This window comes from Psammomys obesus, unplaced genomic scaffold (assembly GCF_907164565.1).
Source record: "Psammomys obesus unplaced genomic scaffold, mPsaObe1.curated_primary_1811, whole genome shotgun sequence".
In the NCBI taxonomy this organism is placed as follows: domain Eukaryota; kingdom Metazoa; phylum Chordata; class Mammalia; order Rodentia; family Muridae; genus Psammomys; species Psammomys obesus.
Window position 1 is genome coordinate 7,592,542 of NW_026593286.1, and position 18,202 is coordinate 7,610,743.

General features: G+C 44.2%; 1 protein-coding gene across 6 annotated transcripts in view; it reads right to left on the reverse strand.

Moving 5' to 3' along the window:
- Positions 1–1,267: 1,267 nt before the first annotated feature.
- Positions 1,268–18,202, reverse strand: part of LOC129683736 (nuclear autoantigen Sp-100-like) — a 66,107-nt gene continuing 49,172 nt past the window's right edge. For 2 of the 6 annotated variants that reach the window (XM_055616643.1, XM_055616642.1), the window contains 4 exons: positions 15,783–15,925; positions 14,330–14,368; positions 14,037–14,075; positions 12,337–13,035 (listed from right to left, as the gene is read on the reverse strand). In XM_055616643.1, the coding sequence (XP_055472618.1) occupies positions 12,739–13,035; positions 14,037–14,075; positions 14,330–14,368; positions 15,783–15,925 (518 nt within the window). In that variant the 3' untranslated portion in view covers positions 12,337–12,738. The other 4 variants (XM_055616641.1, XM_055616638.1, XM_055616640.1 and 1 more) reach the window with 4 other exon arrangements.

Consider the following 18,202-nt stretch of genomic DNA (forward strand, 5'->3'; position numbering starts at 1 on the left):
GTCTGTTTCAGCTTACAGCTCATAGTCCACCATTCAGGGAAGTCAGGACAGGAACCTAGAGGCCGGAACTGATGTGTATCCATGGAGGGGTTCTGCTTGCTGGCTTGCTTCCAAACTTTCTCAGGCTGCGTTTTCGTTGCACCCAGGGCCATGAGCTCAGGGGTGGTACCACCCAAAAAAAGCCCCGCGCACACCAAACTTGTGCTGGCATTTTCTGAATCGAGGTTCTCTATATCCAAATAACTCTGGCTTGTGTCAAGTTGACACAGAACTAGCCACCACAAAGCAGTTTTTAACTGACTCCTAATTTTGCTAAGACTTACTTTCCAAAGTGATTAAAGTCTAACAAAGTTGGAAAAACACAAGTGATCATCTTGATTAGACAGTTGTTACAAATGTTACTATAAGAAGAGCAATATCTTCAAGAATTTTAATAGCTCTCAAGACAAGAGCTGAATCCAAATTACGTACGTGCCACAATGTAGCGAACTGAGATTTCCCGTCTGTACTTGTTTCTCATCTACCAAGCTTTTTGTTATTATTATAAGTCTTAGGTAAGCCTCCTCACCACTTGGGTATTCATTCATTCAATCACTTTATAACCTGATCTCAGCCCCTTCCCTCATCTCTTCATCTGACCCTCATGCCCCATTTCCCCCTCTTCTTCTCAGAGAAGGGGAGGCGCCCAAGGGGTATCAACGCACCCTGGCACTTCAAGTTGCAGTAGGACCAAGTACATCCTCTCCCACTGAGACCAGATGAGGCAACCCAGCTGGGAGGAAGGGATCCAAGAGCAGGCAACGAAGTCAGAGACAGCCTACTCCCATAGTTAGGAGCTGCACATAATGACCGAGGTGCACATCTGTTACATGGTCTCACAGAGTTTGAGAGCTGGAGGAAGTTTTGCATTCAGCATGAGTCTGTCTGGCTAAAATGCAGAAGAAGTACACAGAGAGCCCAGATTTTTACATGTTCGCCCTGTAGACTTCCGTTTTAGACATAGAAAACATTTATTCCTTTAGTCTAGCACTGAGCAGGGGTGAGGTGTCTGTGGGGCGAATCGTCACCGCAGCCATTGCCTGGCCTTACTCTCTCTTTCACGTTTTACAGGAGTCACTGCTTTCGAATAGAAATAGCATCTTGTAGAGATGTTTGGCCCACCCTATTACATTCTGCACAGTCCTGAGAATAAATAATGATGGCCATATTTTCAGATTTGAATGACTGAGTTTAATAAGCATATAACAAACCAGTGTAAAAGAGTAAATAGAAAACAACAACAACAAAACATCTTTAATCGTGTGCTTGAAATATCCAGGGGGACTCAACAGGGGAAATTCTGCAGAGGCGGTCTGCTGGAGTTCCCAGTCAAGTCAGGGCAGGGTAGAGTCAGCCTCTGGTGGGGCTTCCGGATAAAAGAATAGATAGCAGCCGAGAGAGCAATTATCAACCGGATGCTCACAACAGCCAGCAAGAACTGTCCGTGGAAGCTGAGCAGTCAGCCACAGTTCCCAGCTGAACTTTCTCTCTGTGACTGAGCTCCCATGGCTGAACTTCTGGCTTCTCTTTTCTGTCTTACATCACAGGAGAAACGATTGTACTGTCTGTTAGAAATGGGTCACCTTCTAGCTGTTTTCAGGGATACAATGTTTTCATTTTCACTCTTGGGCTGTTTTGCTGGTTCTTCCTCCCTGTCACAGAGTTAGAGGGGCCAAGCCACCCCTAGACAAGGTGCTTTGGGGGGCATTTTTGAGACAAACATCCTTGGGTTTGAGATGGGGTAGGGGGCAAGCCTGCTTCCAGTCATCTTCTCAGTGGGATCCTTCATCACCGAGCAGTTCACCGCTGTGAGGTACATTGTAAGGTTAAGTTTTATCTAGAATGATAGTTGAGAAGGCAGGACGCCGATATAGAAGTTAGGAACTGAAGTGTGGAGGGACGTTTACGCAGAAAGGTGGGCTCTGGAAGCGTTGTGCTGCTGGCTGCTGCTGGGATGGCGAGTGGAGAGAATACGGAGGACTACGTTAACAAGATGACGTGATTGCATGCTTGAAGTCGTTTGCTTGGATCCTTGTTTGAAAAAATTCTTTCAAAATTCTCCTCAAATATGCTTCCTACTGTGACTCCAAGAGTTTTGAACTTGTCCTGAAAAGGAAGTGGGAAATCAATGATAGCCATCACTTAATAGTCTTAACAGCCAGCCAGTCCTCTGGATAATGGAGAACTTCACTTAGACTGTTCCAAATGGTAAGATCAAACCCGGTTAGGAGGAGGCTATGGGGCCTTTGAGATGGCTCAGCCTCCAAGCATGCCTGAGTTCAATCCCTGGGTCCCCCAAATGATGGAAAGAGAGAGCTGACTCCAATCCATTGTCCCCTGACCCCCATACATGCACCTGCATGCACCTTCTCCCCACAAAGTGAATAAATACAAGTGCAGCCATTTGTTTCTTAAAGAAAGAGGTTATGTTCCTTGATGGTTATGTCCCTTTCTTGGGAAGACAGAAATAAAACTAGCATTGCAGGCTGATTTTCTGTTGCTTTAGATGCCTGAGATCAGGAGTGGTTTGGGTTTCAGAGTTTGGAATATTTGTATATACATAATGTTGGGCTTCAGACCCGGGATGAGCTGCTGAGGTGCCTTTTTTAAGCAAAGTGGACCTGGCCTCTAGGTTCTCCCAGCATCCCTCAGTGCCTACCTGTTATAGGCTGTGGCTGGCACACCTTGCCCTCTACCCTGAACTCTCCAGCCCAGGGGCTGGGCTGCCCTATACATTTTGGTTCCCTCGCTCTCTGCTTTTATTCTCTTTCTTCTGTGCTTCTTCCCCCCTCACTCTGTCCCTCTCTCTGTCTCTCTCTTTCCCTGTGAAGGAATATCATCGATGCCATGATTTGGATTGTATAGTAGAAGGCTTTATCAGACTTAGATCAATAACGTATCAGAAATCTACTGATTAATGTCAAAGCTCTGAAAAGTCTTAATGTAACAGTAGCATAGTGAGGGAGAGAGATGTGAAGCATTTTTTCTTTTCTATGCCTTACATAACTTTCTTACTACCATTGAAGTTTTTACATCCTCCAACCTTCATAACTTGCATTTACCAACCTTAAAACACCTTCTTAGACCCTCAAGCACTTTCTTATAGCCTCATCACTTAGGCTTTCTTCAATCCTCATAACTTACATAAGCTTTACACTTTTTTCCTACCTAATTATTCATCATGAGACACAGGGGTTGATTACTGAGCGCAGCAAAGTGTGTTCCTTTTAGGTAAAGGAATAGTAAGAAGTTATTTCTTTCCATAGTCTAATCTTCTCTTTCTGTGAACTTAAAGAGATTCTTGTAAGCCCCAGGGAATCTGCTCGAACCCATCTCTCACAGGTCAAATGGACTCCAGGTAAGTGTAATCAACAGCCTGTTTTCCCACCTGCCTATTTCTGACAGTAGGATACCCCCCCCCCCACTTTTCCTGATTTTGGGACTCCCCACCTGACCCAACTGCCAAGATCATGGACCTAAAAGTTTCAAATGTACACTCGAGAAAAGTCTATCTTTGACTGTATATCCTGACTCTAACATATACATCTGTTCCAGCAACCTGCCAGGTCCAGTGTTTCTGCATCCAAACCGCAGGCGCCTAGCATCTAGCAGAATGCTTCAACTGGGCCTGCACTTTCCTAGCTGCAGATGGTTCCATAGATCCTGGATAGCAAGTAAAACAGCCTGCTCTTGTCCAATATTTCAGCTTTCCCCTTCCCCAGAATAACAACACCCCAAATGTCAGCAGGAAGTAGTCATAGATGATTACACCACCCCTTATTCATTTATTATAAACAAAAGGCCTTGATGTTGGGCTTCAGACCTGGGACAAGCAGCTGAGGTGCCTAGTTAACCGAAGCAGAGCTGGCCTCCAGGTTCTCCCATCATTCCTTAGTCCCTGCCTGTTACAAGGCATGGCTGACATACCTGCTCTCTAGCCTGAATTTTCCAGCCCAGGAGCTGGGCTTCCCTATAGAACCCAGACATTTTGGTTCCCACGCTCTCTGCTTTTTTTCCTCCCTCTTTCTTTCTTTGTTTTCTCTCTTTTTGCCCCCACCTTGCTTTCTCTCTCTCTTTGGGAAAGAAGCTTATCACATAATAAGATACCACAGGAATAGGACCCAATTTGAAATCCCAAATTCATTTGATTAATATAAATATTTCATAGGTAGCCTGAATGCAGTTTTACACAATACATTTAATATGTTATGCACAAAACAAAATTTTCATGGTATGAGATTTTCCACTTCTGCCATGTGGGAGCTAGGTGAAATATGATAGCACACACGTGCTTAGGAAAATTAACAGGCTCTTCCTTTCCCTTGCACTTTTAATCCTTTGGGAATATAGTTAGGTAGACAAGGAGTTATGGAATTCAGAGAAAAGGCAGATTCTCAAAGCAGCAACTTAAAACTTTGAAATGCTAGCAGGGCAGCAGTGGCACACCGTTAAGTCACAGCCTAGGGAAGCAGAGGCAGGTGGATGTCTGTGAGTTCTAGACCATCCTGGTCTACATAGCAAGACTCATCCAAATGGATCCTTTCAGCAAGCCACTTGTCATTTGATTAAAAATAAACTAAAAGGCTATATTAGGTTCTCAAACTAGCCACCAAACCAAAGGGCAAATGGACAGAATATGTTAATTACGCATTTTAGGGCCCAAAGTAACAAAGGTTAGGCAGTAAACTCAATGACAATGAAGTCATTTATCTATGTCTTATCTCACACACCTGTCCTCAATTTGGGCACAAAGAACAGCTTTTCACTGACTACAACATTAAAATAAAAAGTAACGGAGTAAAATTAATCATTCTTTCCATTGTCTCTATCAGAGACCAATGGAGTCAAGTTTCTACACCCAAGACTCACATCACCCTGGACAAAATGAAGCTTTTTATGTCCACTTCTGCTCCAGTGGACAAAGATTCATTGTGACAATATCATTGTGCCTCCTCCTCCATCTTTCAGTTTCCTGCCTCCATCTCTGTCTGTTGTTCCAGCCTCTGGCTGTACTTTCTCTTCTGGTCTCTCCTCAGATCTTTGAGAATATTTTGTTTTTGTTTTTTTGAGGCAGGATTTCTCTGTATAGTCCTGGCTGTTCTGGACTCACTTTGAAGACCAGACTGGCCTTGAACTCACAGAGATCAGACTGCCTGTGCCTCCCAAGTGCTAAAATTGAAAGCATGAGCCACCATTACTTGGCTTGAGATGATTTAGGTCATCTGAGCCAAAGACTGGGGGCTTTTCTAATTCTATGGCAATTTTTAAAAGATTTATTGTCATTGTTTTAATTATTATTAAGAGCAGTGTTAGTATTGTTATATAGCAGACAGAGGGCAGAGCATCCCTCGACCCTCATCAGAGCAGCCTCTTCTTGCAGTGTATGGGAATCGACACAGAGACCCACAAACTGCACAATGTTCACAAGTGAGAAACTCTGGAGCCCTAAGCCCTAAATGGGATGACTTCATCAAACTCTTCCCCTCGAAGCTCAGGGATCTATATGGAAGAGGAGGCAGAAAGAATTATTATCTTTAAGGATGCATACTTATGTGGTATGTACATGTGAGTTGAGGTGCTTGAGGAATTAAGAAGAAGGGTGTTGAATTCCCTGGAGTTGGAGTGACAGGTGGCCCCCAGAATGTGGGTGCTGGGAACCGAACTCTGGTCCTTTCCAAGAGCAGTGAGTGCTCTTAACTGCTGAATATCTCTCCAGCCCTGTGGTAAGAACTTTTCTCAACAGCACTAGGAATTCAGAAAGAAAAAAAATTTTTTTGAGCTTTTTTATTTTTTTTTTCAATTTGAGAAATCTGATTTTCTCCCTTTATAGATGAGATGCTCTCTTTAAAATACACTTCTGTTCCCTGCAACGATGGACAGCCCTGTAGCCTGTTGCTTTCTGTGGGTGGAAAATGAACTGTCCAGAAGTGGAGCCTTCAGAGGTCCTCGGTGACACACTGTTGCTCTCCCTACCTGTGTTAGGAAGCTTTTAGAGCCCTCCCTCAGGTTTGACATGCATGGGCTTGCCCCATGATGAGGGCAGTTATAGCATCTACCCAGCATGGGAAATGGTAACTCCACTCGAAGCAGAAAGGAAGCCAAGCAGAGCCTCTTACTTTATAGAAGATGCTGTGGTTCTGAAAGATGAGGCGCATGTCCCTCACGAAGGATTGTACTGAATGGTATGCCTTCTTATTCAGCCTCTTCTTGATTTTGTTCAGCCACATGTGCTTCTGGAGGTCTGGAAAGTCCTCTTTCCTCTGTGGAAGACATCATGGAAGGGAGGGCTGTGAGCACAGTCCTGAATCAACCTTCCATTCATTCCCGCAGTCATGGACTCTGTCTGAAATGTTTTCATCTCCACCCCAATCCTAACCCCCTGATGCATTAGAACTAAGAAGTAAAGCCATCACAAGGTCAGTAGGTCACGAAGGTACAGCCCCTCTGAGTGGGATTAGTGCCCTTACTCGGATTCTAGAGAGCACTCTCCCTCTCTTCTCACCATATGAGAGAACAGTCAGAAGTCAGCCATCTGCATCCCAGAAGAAGACTTTTAGCCAGTGGTGGTGGCATACCCATTTAATCCTAGCACATGGGAAGCAGAGGCAGGTGAATCTCTGTGAGTCTGAGGCTAGCCTGGTGAGTTCCAGCTCAGCCAGATCTACACAGTGAGACTCTGTCTCAAAAAAAATATATATATGTAAAAGACCCTCACCAAAACCCAATTATTTTGGCACCTTGGCCTCAGACCTCTGGTCTATAGAACCATAAGACACAAATTACTATTGTATATACTGCCCCCACTCTATGGTAATTTGCTATTATGGTTACCTACACAGAGATACTACCCATCAACAAGGCAAAGACAAAGTCAACCTTTTTTGGGAATCAGATCACAAGGTTTCAATTTTGTTGTTGTTACTCACTTGCTTTGGTTTGGGGATAAAAAAGGCACTTATTGGATAGCAATAGATAGTCAAGAGAAGCTGCTCACATCTCTGCAAAAGATGAAAGGTGATTCTAAATGGAAGATAACTTAGAAAAGGCCTGTTTGAATCCCAAGATGCACGGAACGACACCCAGACCTTTCCCGTCTTTGAGACAAATCTGAAATGTAGTTGCTCTCTGGAGTAGGAAGTTTAGCGGTGGGTGACATGATCAAAGCACATCACCATTTCCCTTGGGGCTCTGGTCCTCACCATCTGTGAGATCGTCTTCCTCTGCTAACCTGCAAGAGGGACCTTCAGCTTTGTACTGACTCACCAGCTGGTCCTTGGATGACATTTTCCTCTTCAGGGCCCCAGATTCCTTAGGACACGCTTGATTTCCTTGGCACTGTAGCTGATCATTTGTCTCTGTCTTGCAGAAGACACAGCACCATTGGCCACTGAGAGGTCAGGCATAAAGTGAGCAAGGGCAGACAGAGTCTGTGAACAAGCCCCCATCCCTGTGGCTGATAAAGACCCTTATTCAAGGATGACAAGTGGTTTCTACCTTGCATTCAACTTTGCTCTGGGAGGATGCTGTACTGGAGCTCCATGGAGCTCAACATGCAAAGATAACCTTCCATTAATACTGAATGTGTTGAATGAGGTGCTTACCTCAAGGAAATGATGGATTCCTATTGACCTCAAAACCTGAAGTTTCCATCTGAACATTCGGAATTTGACAAGCCATATTTGGTCATAACAGTGAATTTAGTGCCTTGAACAAGGAGCCCTGAACCTTGATGAGCCAATCAGACTAGAGGTACAATCAGGAAACCAGAAAGCAGCTTTTGCTTCTCAGCTTTGTTTCTAGCCTTGCTAGAGCACAAGCTATAGGCACCCTTCCTGGCATTGCCAGGTCTGTGCTATAATCCATGTTACAGAAACACTGAAAAGGCAACTTACTGATGGTGTCAAACAGTTTCTACTTTACCCCACATGCTGGCTAATTTTATGTCAACTTGAGTCATTTGGAAGAGGAAACCTCAAATGAGGAAAATGCCTTAACTGGATTGGCCTGTGGGAAAGCCTATGGTGCATTATCTTGGTTGACAATAGATGTGAGAGATCCAGCTCCTTACAGGCTGTGCCACCCTTGGGCAGGTGGTCCTGGGCGCTATAAGAAAACAACTGAACAAGCTATGAGGAGAGAGCCAGTAAGCAGTACTCCTCCATGCCTCTGCATCAGCTCCTGCCTCCAGGTTCCAGCAAATTCTCTGTTAAGAGAATCCCAGCAGAGATCAGCCTCTGGGCCACAGGAGTTCTGTCCACACCATCCACAGAACGCATCAAATCCCTTGTCCACGTTATGGAATCTCACATACCATCTCTGTCCAGGAACACATATACAGCAAAGAAGTGCTTTGGTAGGGGTGGGGGTGGAGCCGGGGTGCTGGCACACAGAGTTCACAGTTCTCATGGTGTGTCCCACAACCCAGAGGTAACTAGTTTGCTACAATGCTGGGTGGACTTCTGAAGGCTCAGTACAGGCCAGCTTTCTCAACTTTGCAATTCCATGGTGGGGAAGGGGAATATATGGCTAAAACCAACAATCACTATATGGCGTTATCACCATATAGGGATGGAGGGACACTTCTTTTAGGCAGCCGCTTGCAAGGTCTTTATTTCCATTAATCTTCTGCCACATGTGCTGCGAAACGGATCGGGATACTTTCAGATCTTGAGACTAAGGGTCTTGTTTCCCATTGTACCAAGACACATCCAACTGGGGACAGCAAGTCTGTGTGTGTGTATGTGAGGGAGGAGGTGTGCCCTCAGGATGAAGGGCCGGGGGCCGGGCTGTCTTACCGACCTCTCATCTTCCACAGGTGGGATGTGGCATTTCTTATGGTAGGAGTTTCTACAGTTGGCACAAGGGTACAGCTTCCATCGCTGGCGGCACACTGTGCATGTTTCTGAATTTTCCAGCTATAAGGAGAAACGTTGCAGATGTCTTCAAGATCGGTGTAACCCAAGAATTCTAGAACACGTGGCCTTTGCCTATACCAAGGAGGCCTAGAAATCTCTCTACTTCAAAGCTGTGTTTCAAATATTTATTTGTTTTTATGTTTATTTATTATTTATTGGGTATTTTGAGGCAGGGTTTCTCTGTGTAGCTTTGGCTGTTCTGGACTTGCTTTGTAGACAAGGCTGGCCTAGAACTCACAGAGATCCACCTGCCTGAGGGCTGGGACTAAATGTGTGTGCCACCACACCTGGCTTTACTTATTTTTATTTTATTGTATTTTATTAGTTTTGTGTGTGCCTGAGTGTCTCTATCTCTCCTTTCATCCCCCCCCTCTCTCCATATTATGTATATATACATATATATACATATCAATATTAATTAACATTAATACTTATACATAAATATATTAATATATCTCAAAATATATGTTAGTATATTCATTATATATTAATATATTAATTACTATATATAGGCCACATATGTGCAGGTGTCTGCAGAGGCCAGAAGAGGGACTCAGAGCCATGACTTGGATTTGCAGGTGGTTCTGAGCTGCCATGTGGGTGCTGGGAACCAAACCTGGGTCTTCTCTGAGAGCAGCCAGTGCTCCTAACTATTGATCTATCTCTCTAGCCCATTTCCTCAAAATATTAAGGAGTAGTATTGAGCAGAGATTTTAGAAGAAGACATCCTGGTTTGAAACAAAGTTCAGGGACTTGTTGGGACACGTCAGACTAGAAAAATTTATATTGTGAAATTAGGAGTCCTGACACTAAAATAACAACAACTTCAATAGCAAGAGTAGCATATATATATGAATATATATATATATATATATATATATATATATGAATTAAAGATAACCTGATACATTTATTATTCAGGAAAGCCTGACTCCAAAATGCAATGTCTTATCTGTCTTAATTAATCAGTTAATTTCATCACTGTAATTTTCTTTGAGAGGGACCTCATGTAGGCAGGGCCAGTTTGGGTTCTGATCCTCTTGGCTCAGCTTCCAAGGTGACATTTCTAAAGTTCAAGGAATGTGGCCAGGGGAACCACCCAAGGTTGAAGATCTGGCTAAACGACTAGAACCTGGGGATTCCCTGGGTTCTGCCCTGCACCCTTGACTCATCTCTTTTGCCTCAGTTTAATGGCTCCCCCCATGACCACCCTTCCCTAGACTTTCAGTTCTGTGTTCTGGCCTTGTTTGAGCCTGCAGCATTCATACCCTGATCCTCCTGGGAGATCTCCATTGTTCTGTAACACTGACTCTGTTCCTCTTTTACGTTTGAAGCCTGGGTGTGAACCCTCTATACACACCTCCCTCCTCCCCCAGCCCCCCATCTCAGATGCCCAGCCCTATACCAGTCATGTTCATCCCAATTTTTAGGTCTTGCCTCATTCTCACGCTTGTTTAGGGCTTGCTGTTATTGTGGTGCAGAATCCATCACTTATAACATTACCAGCAAAGGAAAACACCTAATGAGTCAGGGCTGAAGTGAATAAAATTATCATTTGTGGTTTCTTCACCCAGACATTTACTACGGTACAAGAACTATACAGGAAGTGCCAATTCTAGACTGAAAAAATGAATCTGGTCTGCAGGATCTCTTTCAATAGGAACCTTGAATGGTCCATGGGGGACATCTTGGGAGGGGACATCTATCTCCATCCCTCTTGCAACAGAAATGTCAGGTGAGGCTTTGTTTCCTGAATACTCTTTTCAAACTACTGGGTCAAGGCTTCTGAGTCTTCAACCTATCAAAACACTGCAAACGAGACCCAAGAAAGAGCAGTAAACAGCAAATCTACATGGAGTTCCATTGTCTGGAAGCCTGGTGGCCTGAGGTTTGTCTTTTTAATGTGGGCATGGAACCCAGGCCTAGCCATCACTGTACCATTAAGGCCCATCTCCATGTACCTCCAGCTTCCCTGGCCCTCCCTCCATGGTACTGGAGTTCTGGAGTATGCTAGACAAGCACCCTACCACAAGGCAAACACTGAGCCCTGCTCTTGCCTCTTTAATATTTTATTTTCATTCGAAATTTATATGTATGGATATTTTGCCTGCATGTATGTCTGTGCACCACTTGTGAGCCTGGGGCCTGCAGGGGTAGGAAGTTAGAGTGCCTGGAATCAGAATTACACATGGTTGCTAGCCACTATGTATGTGCTAGGTTTTCAAACCCAGGTCCTTGAAAGGGCAGTGAGTGCTCCTCTCCTTTTTTTTTTGGGGGGGGAATATAATTAGAGGGAGACAAATGCAGTGACAGAAAGTATCTACAAGCAGCAGATAGGATATGCTTCATGGGGGAGAAGCAACTACATGATTCATGGTGTGTCATACCAAGTCTCGAAGTAAAGACCACTAACTCAAAGAACCACTAACAACAGTGACAGCAGCACAAATCTTCTGCTGATGTTAAACATCACAGACCACATCCTAAAGGGCAAACAACCCCAGCAGGTCTTTTTTTTTTTGTTTTGTTTTGTTTTGTTTTGTTTTGTTTTTCAAGAAAGGATTTCTTTGCATTACACTCCTGGCTGTTCTGGACTTGCTTTGTAGACCATGCTGACCTTGAACTCATAGAGATCCACCCAACTCTGCCTCCCTGAGTGCTGGGATTACAGGCATGCACCACTACACCTGGCTGAAATTCATGTTTTAACTCTAAAAATATTCTCAAGTGACTTTAACTCCAGGATTCTTGCTTCCAAAGACACACTTGTATTTTTCACCATATCCTGAAGACATCAAAGATTCTCAAAAGGGAAAGCCCCCGTCTCTAGTCACAAAGCAGCTTCCTTCTATGGGTTTTTGTACTTACGCAGCAAGTCCTAGAAAGATGCAACAATAGAAAGCCGAGGAGAAGAGGCACAGGTAAGATGACTTTATCTGACAAGTTTTCTAAATGCCGTTCATGATTTAAGAGGGGACAAGGAACAGGGTCCATACTGCTTCATAATCACTTCCGTTGCTCATTCCATTGATATTTCATTCCAATGAGAGCTACACACTACTTGTCAGCTTGGCTTTGTGGCTGCTGATATTCATACTTTCTTGAAATGGAACACATTTCCACTTGTCTTAAGCAAATTTTGCTCATTGTGTCATAAAAATTGGCCTCTGACAACATTTCTTCCAGAGGTGGCACACTAAATATTCTTATAATTTTCCTCTTATTCCTCTTGGCGTACATGAAGAGACCAAAGCTAAAAAGGATCACTATCAAGTAAACACTGGTGGTTTCATTCCAGGCTTCATGGACTGTATAATCTATAGAGCCATCGCTGAAATACCAGGATCACGGGACCCTCAGAGACCACCAGGAGACGACTCGATGCAAGAGCAAGAGAGCTTTATTATGAGAGTGATCGAACTCGGGACCCAAGTATCACTGACACAGCAGGAGAGAAGTAGAACCCCAAGCCCTGAGTGAGCAGGGTTTTTAAAGGAAAACTGCAAGCAGGGTATTTCCATGACAGCAAGCAGGGGGTTTCATGCCTTGGCGTTACAGGATTGGGTAAAAGCCATAGGAGAAAGGTGACCGTTTACATAACCACAATTGCCAGGGAAATTGTCTCTATTTTTTACTAAACATTTATTCTGTGATATTTCCTGGAGGCTGTTGCTAGGAGAGCTAACTTTCTTTTCTGCCAGGTGCACATTCTGTGATATTTCCTGGTATATGAGTTCAGCTCCCCGTTAAGATGGCTCCTCATTTCAAAATGGAGTCACTCAGGCTAACTTAACTCTTCAACATCATCCATAACACCATAATTTCCAGCCATGGGATCTAGCCTTCTCCTGCTGCCGTGTCCAGAGCCTGTGCAATCTGCTCTAAGTGGCATACAGGACAGTGCTCTCCCAACAGACCGACAGGCCGTCTCACATCTTGGCCGGCAACTCGGTGGCCACTGGGAACCTCTGCATGCTGCAGCTGCCCCTGCGCAGGCGGGGCGGTGATGAACTCGGGTGAGCGGGCGGGTACTCATCGGCTCTGGAGGTGTGGAGGCCGCCATGCTGAACCGTCTCCCCACCTTTTTTAAAGAAGAAATTTGTTCTCTTATTTAATAGTAGTCTTCAATGTGTTATAGACTAAAGTCACTCATGGAATGAAAAAAATAATTCAAGGCTTGAGAGTATAGCTCAATGGTAGAATGTTCAACCTAGCATCAACAAGGCCCTAGGTTTGATCCTTGACACTGAGGGAGAAAAACAAAACATATATCTAGGATTCCATTATCAGCAATTTCAAGTCTCTGAATTGGATCCTTGAATGTTCCGAGGGGTTCTGAGGCACAGCCATCAGGTGAGATCTCTGTGTATGAAGCAGTGGTTCATTGACCAGCAGCCTCAGCATCTGCCTCATTCACCCAAGTGAGTTATCCAGAGGTGAAGCTGAGGTGGCTGCCTCCAGCAGAAGAATAAGAGAAGTGTGGCAGTGTCTGCAGCTGGTGCCTTAAGAGGTCAGAAGAAGCCCTTCTTGGAAGTCCTGGGACCAGGGTTAGAGATGGTTGTGAGCTCCCATGTGAACGCTGGAAATAAACCAGTGTCTTTTGGAAGAGCAGCTAGTGCTCTTAACCACTGAGCTATCTTTCCAGCCCCTGGGTTTTAAAAAATGACATTTTCTTTTCTTTTCTGCATGTATGTAGATACTGATGTGACACCTAGGTGGAGAGCGAAGGACACATTTTGGGAGCCTGTTTTCTCTTTCCATCTTATGGTTTCTGGGGATTGAACTCAGATCATCAGGTTTGGCGGCGAGTACCTCTACTTCCAGAGCCCCTATCGCCAGTCTGATCTTTTACTATTTTTAAGGATCTTTTCTACCTCAGGCCCAAATGTTTTAATGTTAAATGGCACCCTGGCCTTTTACATTGTGTAATATTTTAAAATATGAACCGCAATAATGCCATATTATAAAATCCATTTCATCATAATCAGTGAATTTAACAAGTATAATGTGGCACAGACAGGCAACTAACAACTTGCAGATGTTGGCCTCTGACCTCGTGGCGGGAGGTCACAGGGCAGTTACCTTTTGCTTTGTTTGCTGTGGATTTGGTGGGTTTTCTTTCTGAAAGACAGAAGAGATCACTCATGTGATGGCTCCCAACGTTGGTTCCCATCTCTATCTCAAATGTTTTCATGCTCAAAAAAGATCTTACACTGTGTAAAACAACAACTATAAGAGCACCATAAAATAAAGTCTAGTCTGGTCAAATCCAAACGTGTCAACTCCAAAATGTATAAGGCTGTGCGGAGATGGAAAACAAACAATTTGCAGACAATAGCCTCAGACAACATGGCAGGACACGGTGGTATAACTACCTGTTTCCTCTTCCGTGGTGGGTTTGGTAGTTTTCCTTCCTGAAAGACAAAGAGGTTAGAGATGCAGTGGGTCTTTGGTTTTATTTCATGAGCTAGGTATTTCTAACTGCCTTCTAGATATTGCTAGCTGGGTGTCCTGTTGTTAAATACAAGGTGTCTTCATAGAAATTATTTCCCATGCTCCCACAGTGAGTCAATCAAGGAAACATTTAGACTTCCCCTCACCCCCAGCCTGGTCCTTTTTACAGTGAGCTCAGACAAGGCATGCCACTTGATTGCTTATAGCTTCCTGACACACTGAGGGCTGGTTTTCATGCTCTTCTTTCCCCATGCAGAAAGCCCCATTCTACACTTTGTCAGGACTATCGTCCTTTATGACCCGACTCGGTGAAGACTGTTCCATGACACTATCTTTAACCTCCAACCCAGAACTAGCCATCTCAACTATTGGCTATACTAAGCTAAGCGATATTACAGCATCACTTCCTGTCGGCGCCTCTCTTCACAGCAGTAATCGTGGTGGGTCTGCGGGTGCAGCCTTGCCCTCGCCAGGGGCTCACACCTGCATTCCCCATGGCTTTCGACGCAGCTCAGCCGATACTCAGTGAGTGACCCTTTTTCCTTTATTGTGAGAATGACAAAGGGAAAGGCCACCTGAGACATTGACAGAGAGACACCAGTGTTCCCTGAGTCAAAAGAAATAGGTTCAGCTTCCAAGGAAACCTCCCGACTTTCCCCAATTCAGAGGATTAGTATCAATGAAGATCAAAGAACTTATTTTTAAAATGCAAACTTTAAGTTACTTTTATTTATTTTTCTTTTGGTGTGGAGGAAGTTGATGTATGGTCTCACTCTGTGATCTAGGCCATCCTGGGACTCACTACGGAGTCTGGGCAATCTCTCTCCCTCAGTTTCTGGAATTATAGGTATGACCCATCACACTCGGCCATTCCTTTTCAAGACTAAGAGTGAGATGATGTTGTGGAAGAAATACTCCTGCAACATTCCGCAGCTCAGGCACCCACACGGGCAAGTTATCTTCAGATATGCAGCTACAGATCATTTCCGCCCCTGGCACGACAAGTTAAAACACCACCATCCCAATTTAAATTATATCCACGCTACCAAATTTTATGCAACCAGTTAGGAGTAAAGGCCACAGTCTGTTCTCCTACCACCCAAAGGATTCGAGTAAATGCATTTAAGAGAATTAAGCTATAATACAAGCCAGCCAAGGTAATGCTTGAATGGTATTCTGGCCACAAGCCATAGTGGTATTGTGGACACAGAATTCTGCTAACATCTGGTACCAGTGGGTTATGACAGTGAGATCTTTGATTGAAGCTGCTAGTCACAACGAGAAAGCTTCCACAGAAGCTCCCATTCACACAGAGGAAACTTGCAATCCACCATCTTACTCAGGAGCCGTGGATGCTATCTGCTACCATATTACCTTTATCAGCTCTTGCAGGGTCCATCCGAAGCAGCGTATGCTTTGCCTCCATTTCTTGGAATTTTGATGTTTTCCTTCAATTTCAAACTCTGGGGGAGTGAACCATTGTCCCTTTTTATTCTCTATGCTCTTCTCATAGATGCCTGTAAGACAAAGACAAACACTATCAGCTCTATCATGCTGGACCTAGGGCTCAGGTTCAAACTCAGGAAGGTGTGCCTTTCCCTCAGTCACCAGGGGCCACACATTCAACCCGACAGGCAAAGGCACAGAGTAACTACCACTGACATCGCCCTTTAAACGTTTTCTAGAAGAATTCATTTATTTTGGAGTATTTGTGCTTTGCCTGCAAGTGTGTCTGCGCACAACATGCATATTTACTGCCCACAAAGGCCAGAAAAGAGCATTCTCTCTCCTGGAACTGTGTTTATAGATGGTTGTGAGCCACCATGTGGGTGCTCGGAATCAAACTTGGGTCCTTTGGAAGAGCAGCTAGTGCTCTTAACCACAAAATTGTCTTTCCCGCCTTTATGTAATGTAATATTAAGAGAAAAAAAATAAACGAATGTTCCTAAGACATGACCAGGATTCTCTCTCTTCCTTTTACTGTGCTTGGGGTAGGGCCAACTTGCATTTTAGAAAGGTGAGTGTGGATACAAAGTTCCCTGCTGGGCTCTTGTGAATCCAGCCATGAGGAAGCTGTCACCACAGAAGGCTGCTCCTGCCTCACTTCTACAATGTTGTTCTTTCAGCTCGTGACAGTTGGCTATTTTGCATATTTTGTTTGTTTCCTTCTTTGCTTGTGAGTTTCTCTGTGTAGCTCTGGCTGTCCTGGACTCATTTTGTAAACCTGGCTGGCTCGAACTCACGAAGATCCACCTTCTTCTGCCTCCCCAAGTGCTGGGATCATAGGAGTGCAGCAACGTGCCTGGCTTACTTTGCATATTTTAGACGCGTGGCTATTTGATGTTAAAAAGTGTTTCTGGAAATGCTATCTAAAGGGAATGCCTAAATTACATGTAGGCAGTAGAATCAAAGGGGGAAAATCTGTTTGTTGATAACAAAAGAACTACACTGGAGCTAGAGAGATGGTTCAGTGGTTAAGAGTGCCTGCTGCTCTTGCAGAAGACCCGGGTTCAGAGCTCAGAGCCCATGGGGCAGCTCACAACCGTCTGTAACTCCAGTTCTTATGTCCTCTTTTGGTCTCCACAGGCACGAGGCACATTTGCAGTGCACAGACACAGGTGCAGCCAAATATGCATACTCATAAAATAAAAACCTTAAGAAAGAACTGTGTTGTGGGAAGGAAGGTCAGTCATGACAGATGATAGACCACTAGTTCTGTACTTTAACAGTGGTAATTTTCACAGTAGTCTTTTTTTCCGCTCATGGCAATATGGTGAGGGATGTCTTATTCTCATTGCATAAAAGAGGAAGTTCCGTGTTAGAGAGACTCATGTAGATGATAGAGAAGCTGGTCTATGGTTCAGCTCTGACTGTCTCCCCCAGGGTTCACACATTGAAAACTTGTTGAATAGTCCAATAGAGCAAAGAACACAGGGACAATACACTGGTAAAGCTAAATTCTCTTTCTTCCAATTCAAAATTTCTACTTTCCTTAGCTTAAAGTTGGACAGATATTACAGGTAGTGGACCCACAAAGCTTGAGGATGAACTTCCCAGGCAGGTGTGGAAGCGCTCACTCTGGTATGAGGTGCTACATGGGGATCTTATTTGCCCTTTTCACAGAGGCAAGGGGAAGTAACCTGTTAGGCTATGGGTTTATAGTAAAACATGCAAAACTGCAACTTGTGGCAAGAACAGTGGCATAGGGCTGGCCTCATATGCACAAAGCCCTGGGTTTCTCAAGGAAGAGAAAAAAAAATATATATATATACATATACATATACAGAAAATGCCCTTATTCCTGCTGCCTCTCTGGGGTGTGATACCAAAACAAACAAACAAACAAACAAACAAACATAGCAGGCCTGAGACTCTCCCAAGAAGCTGCCATTGAGTGAAATAGGCCCTTGACTGGCATCTGTGAATGTTACTCCCAGAAACACCACAGGTGTGTTTATCTTGTTGTGCCAAAGTTGTTTACAGACAGTACACATGACACATGAGACCCATTTTCCTTGTGGGCATCTACTGAGAGAGGTACCTCCATAACTCATGGCTCATAGAAGCCCCAGCGCTGGGCTCAGGCAGCCCCTGGAAGAACTTTTGTTGTTGGGGTAATTAAATGCACTCTGTGTCTCCACTACAAGAGTAATGTCAAAAGCTCTGGTTCTTCTGGACTTGGCCTCGCATCATGCCCTCTTTTCTTTTTTTCTTTTCTCTTTCTTCCTTTCTTCCTTTCTTTCTTTCTTTCTTTCTTTCTTTCTTTCTTTCTTTCTTTCTTTCTTTCTTTCTTT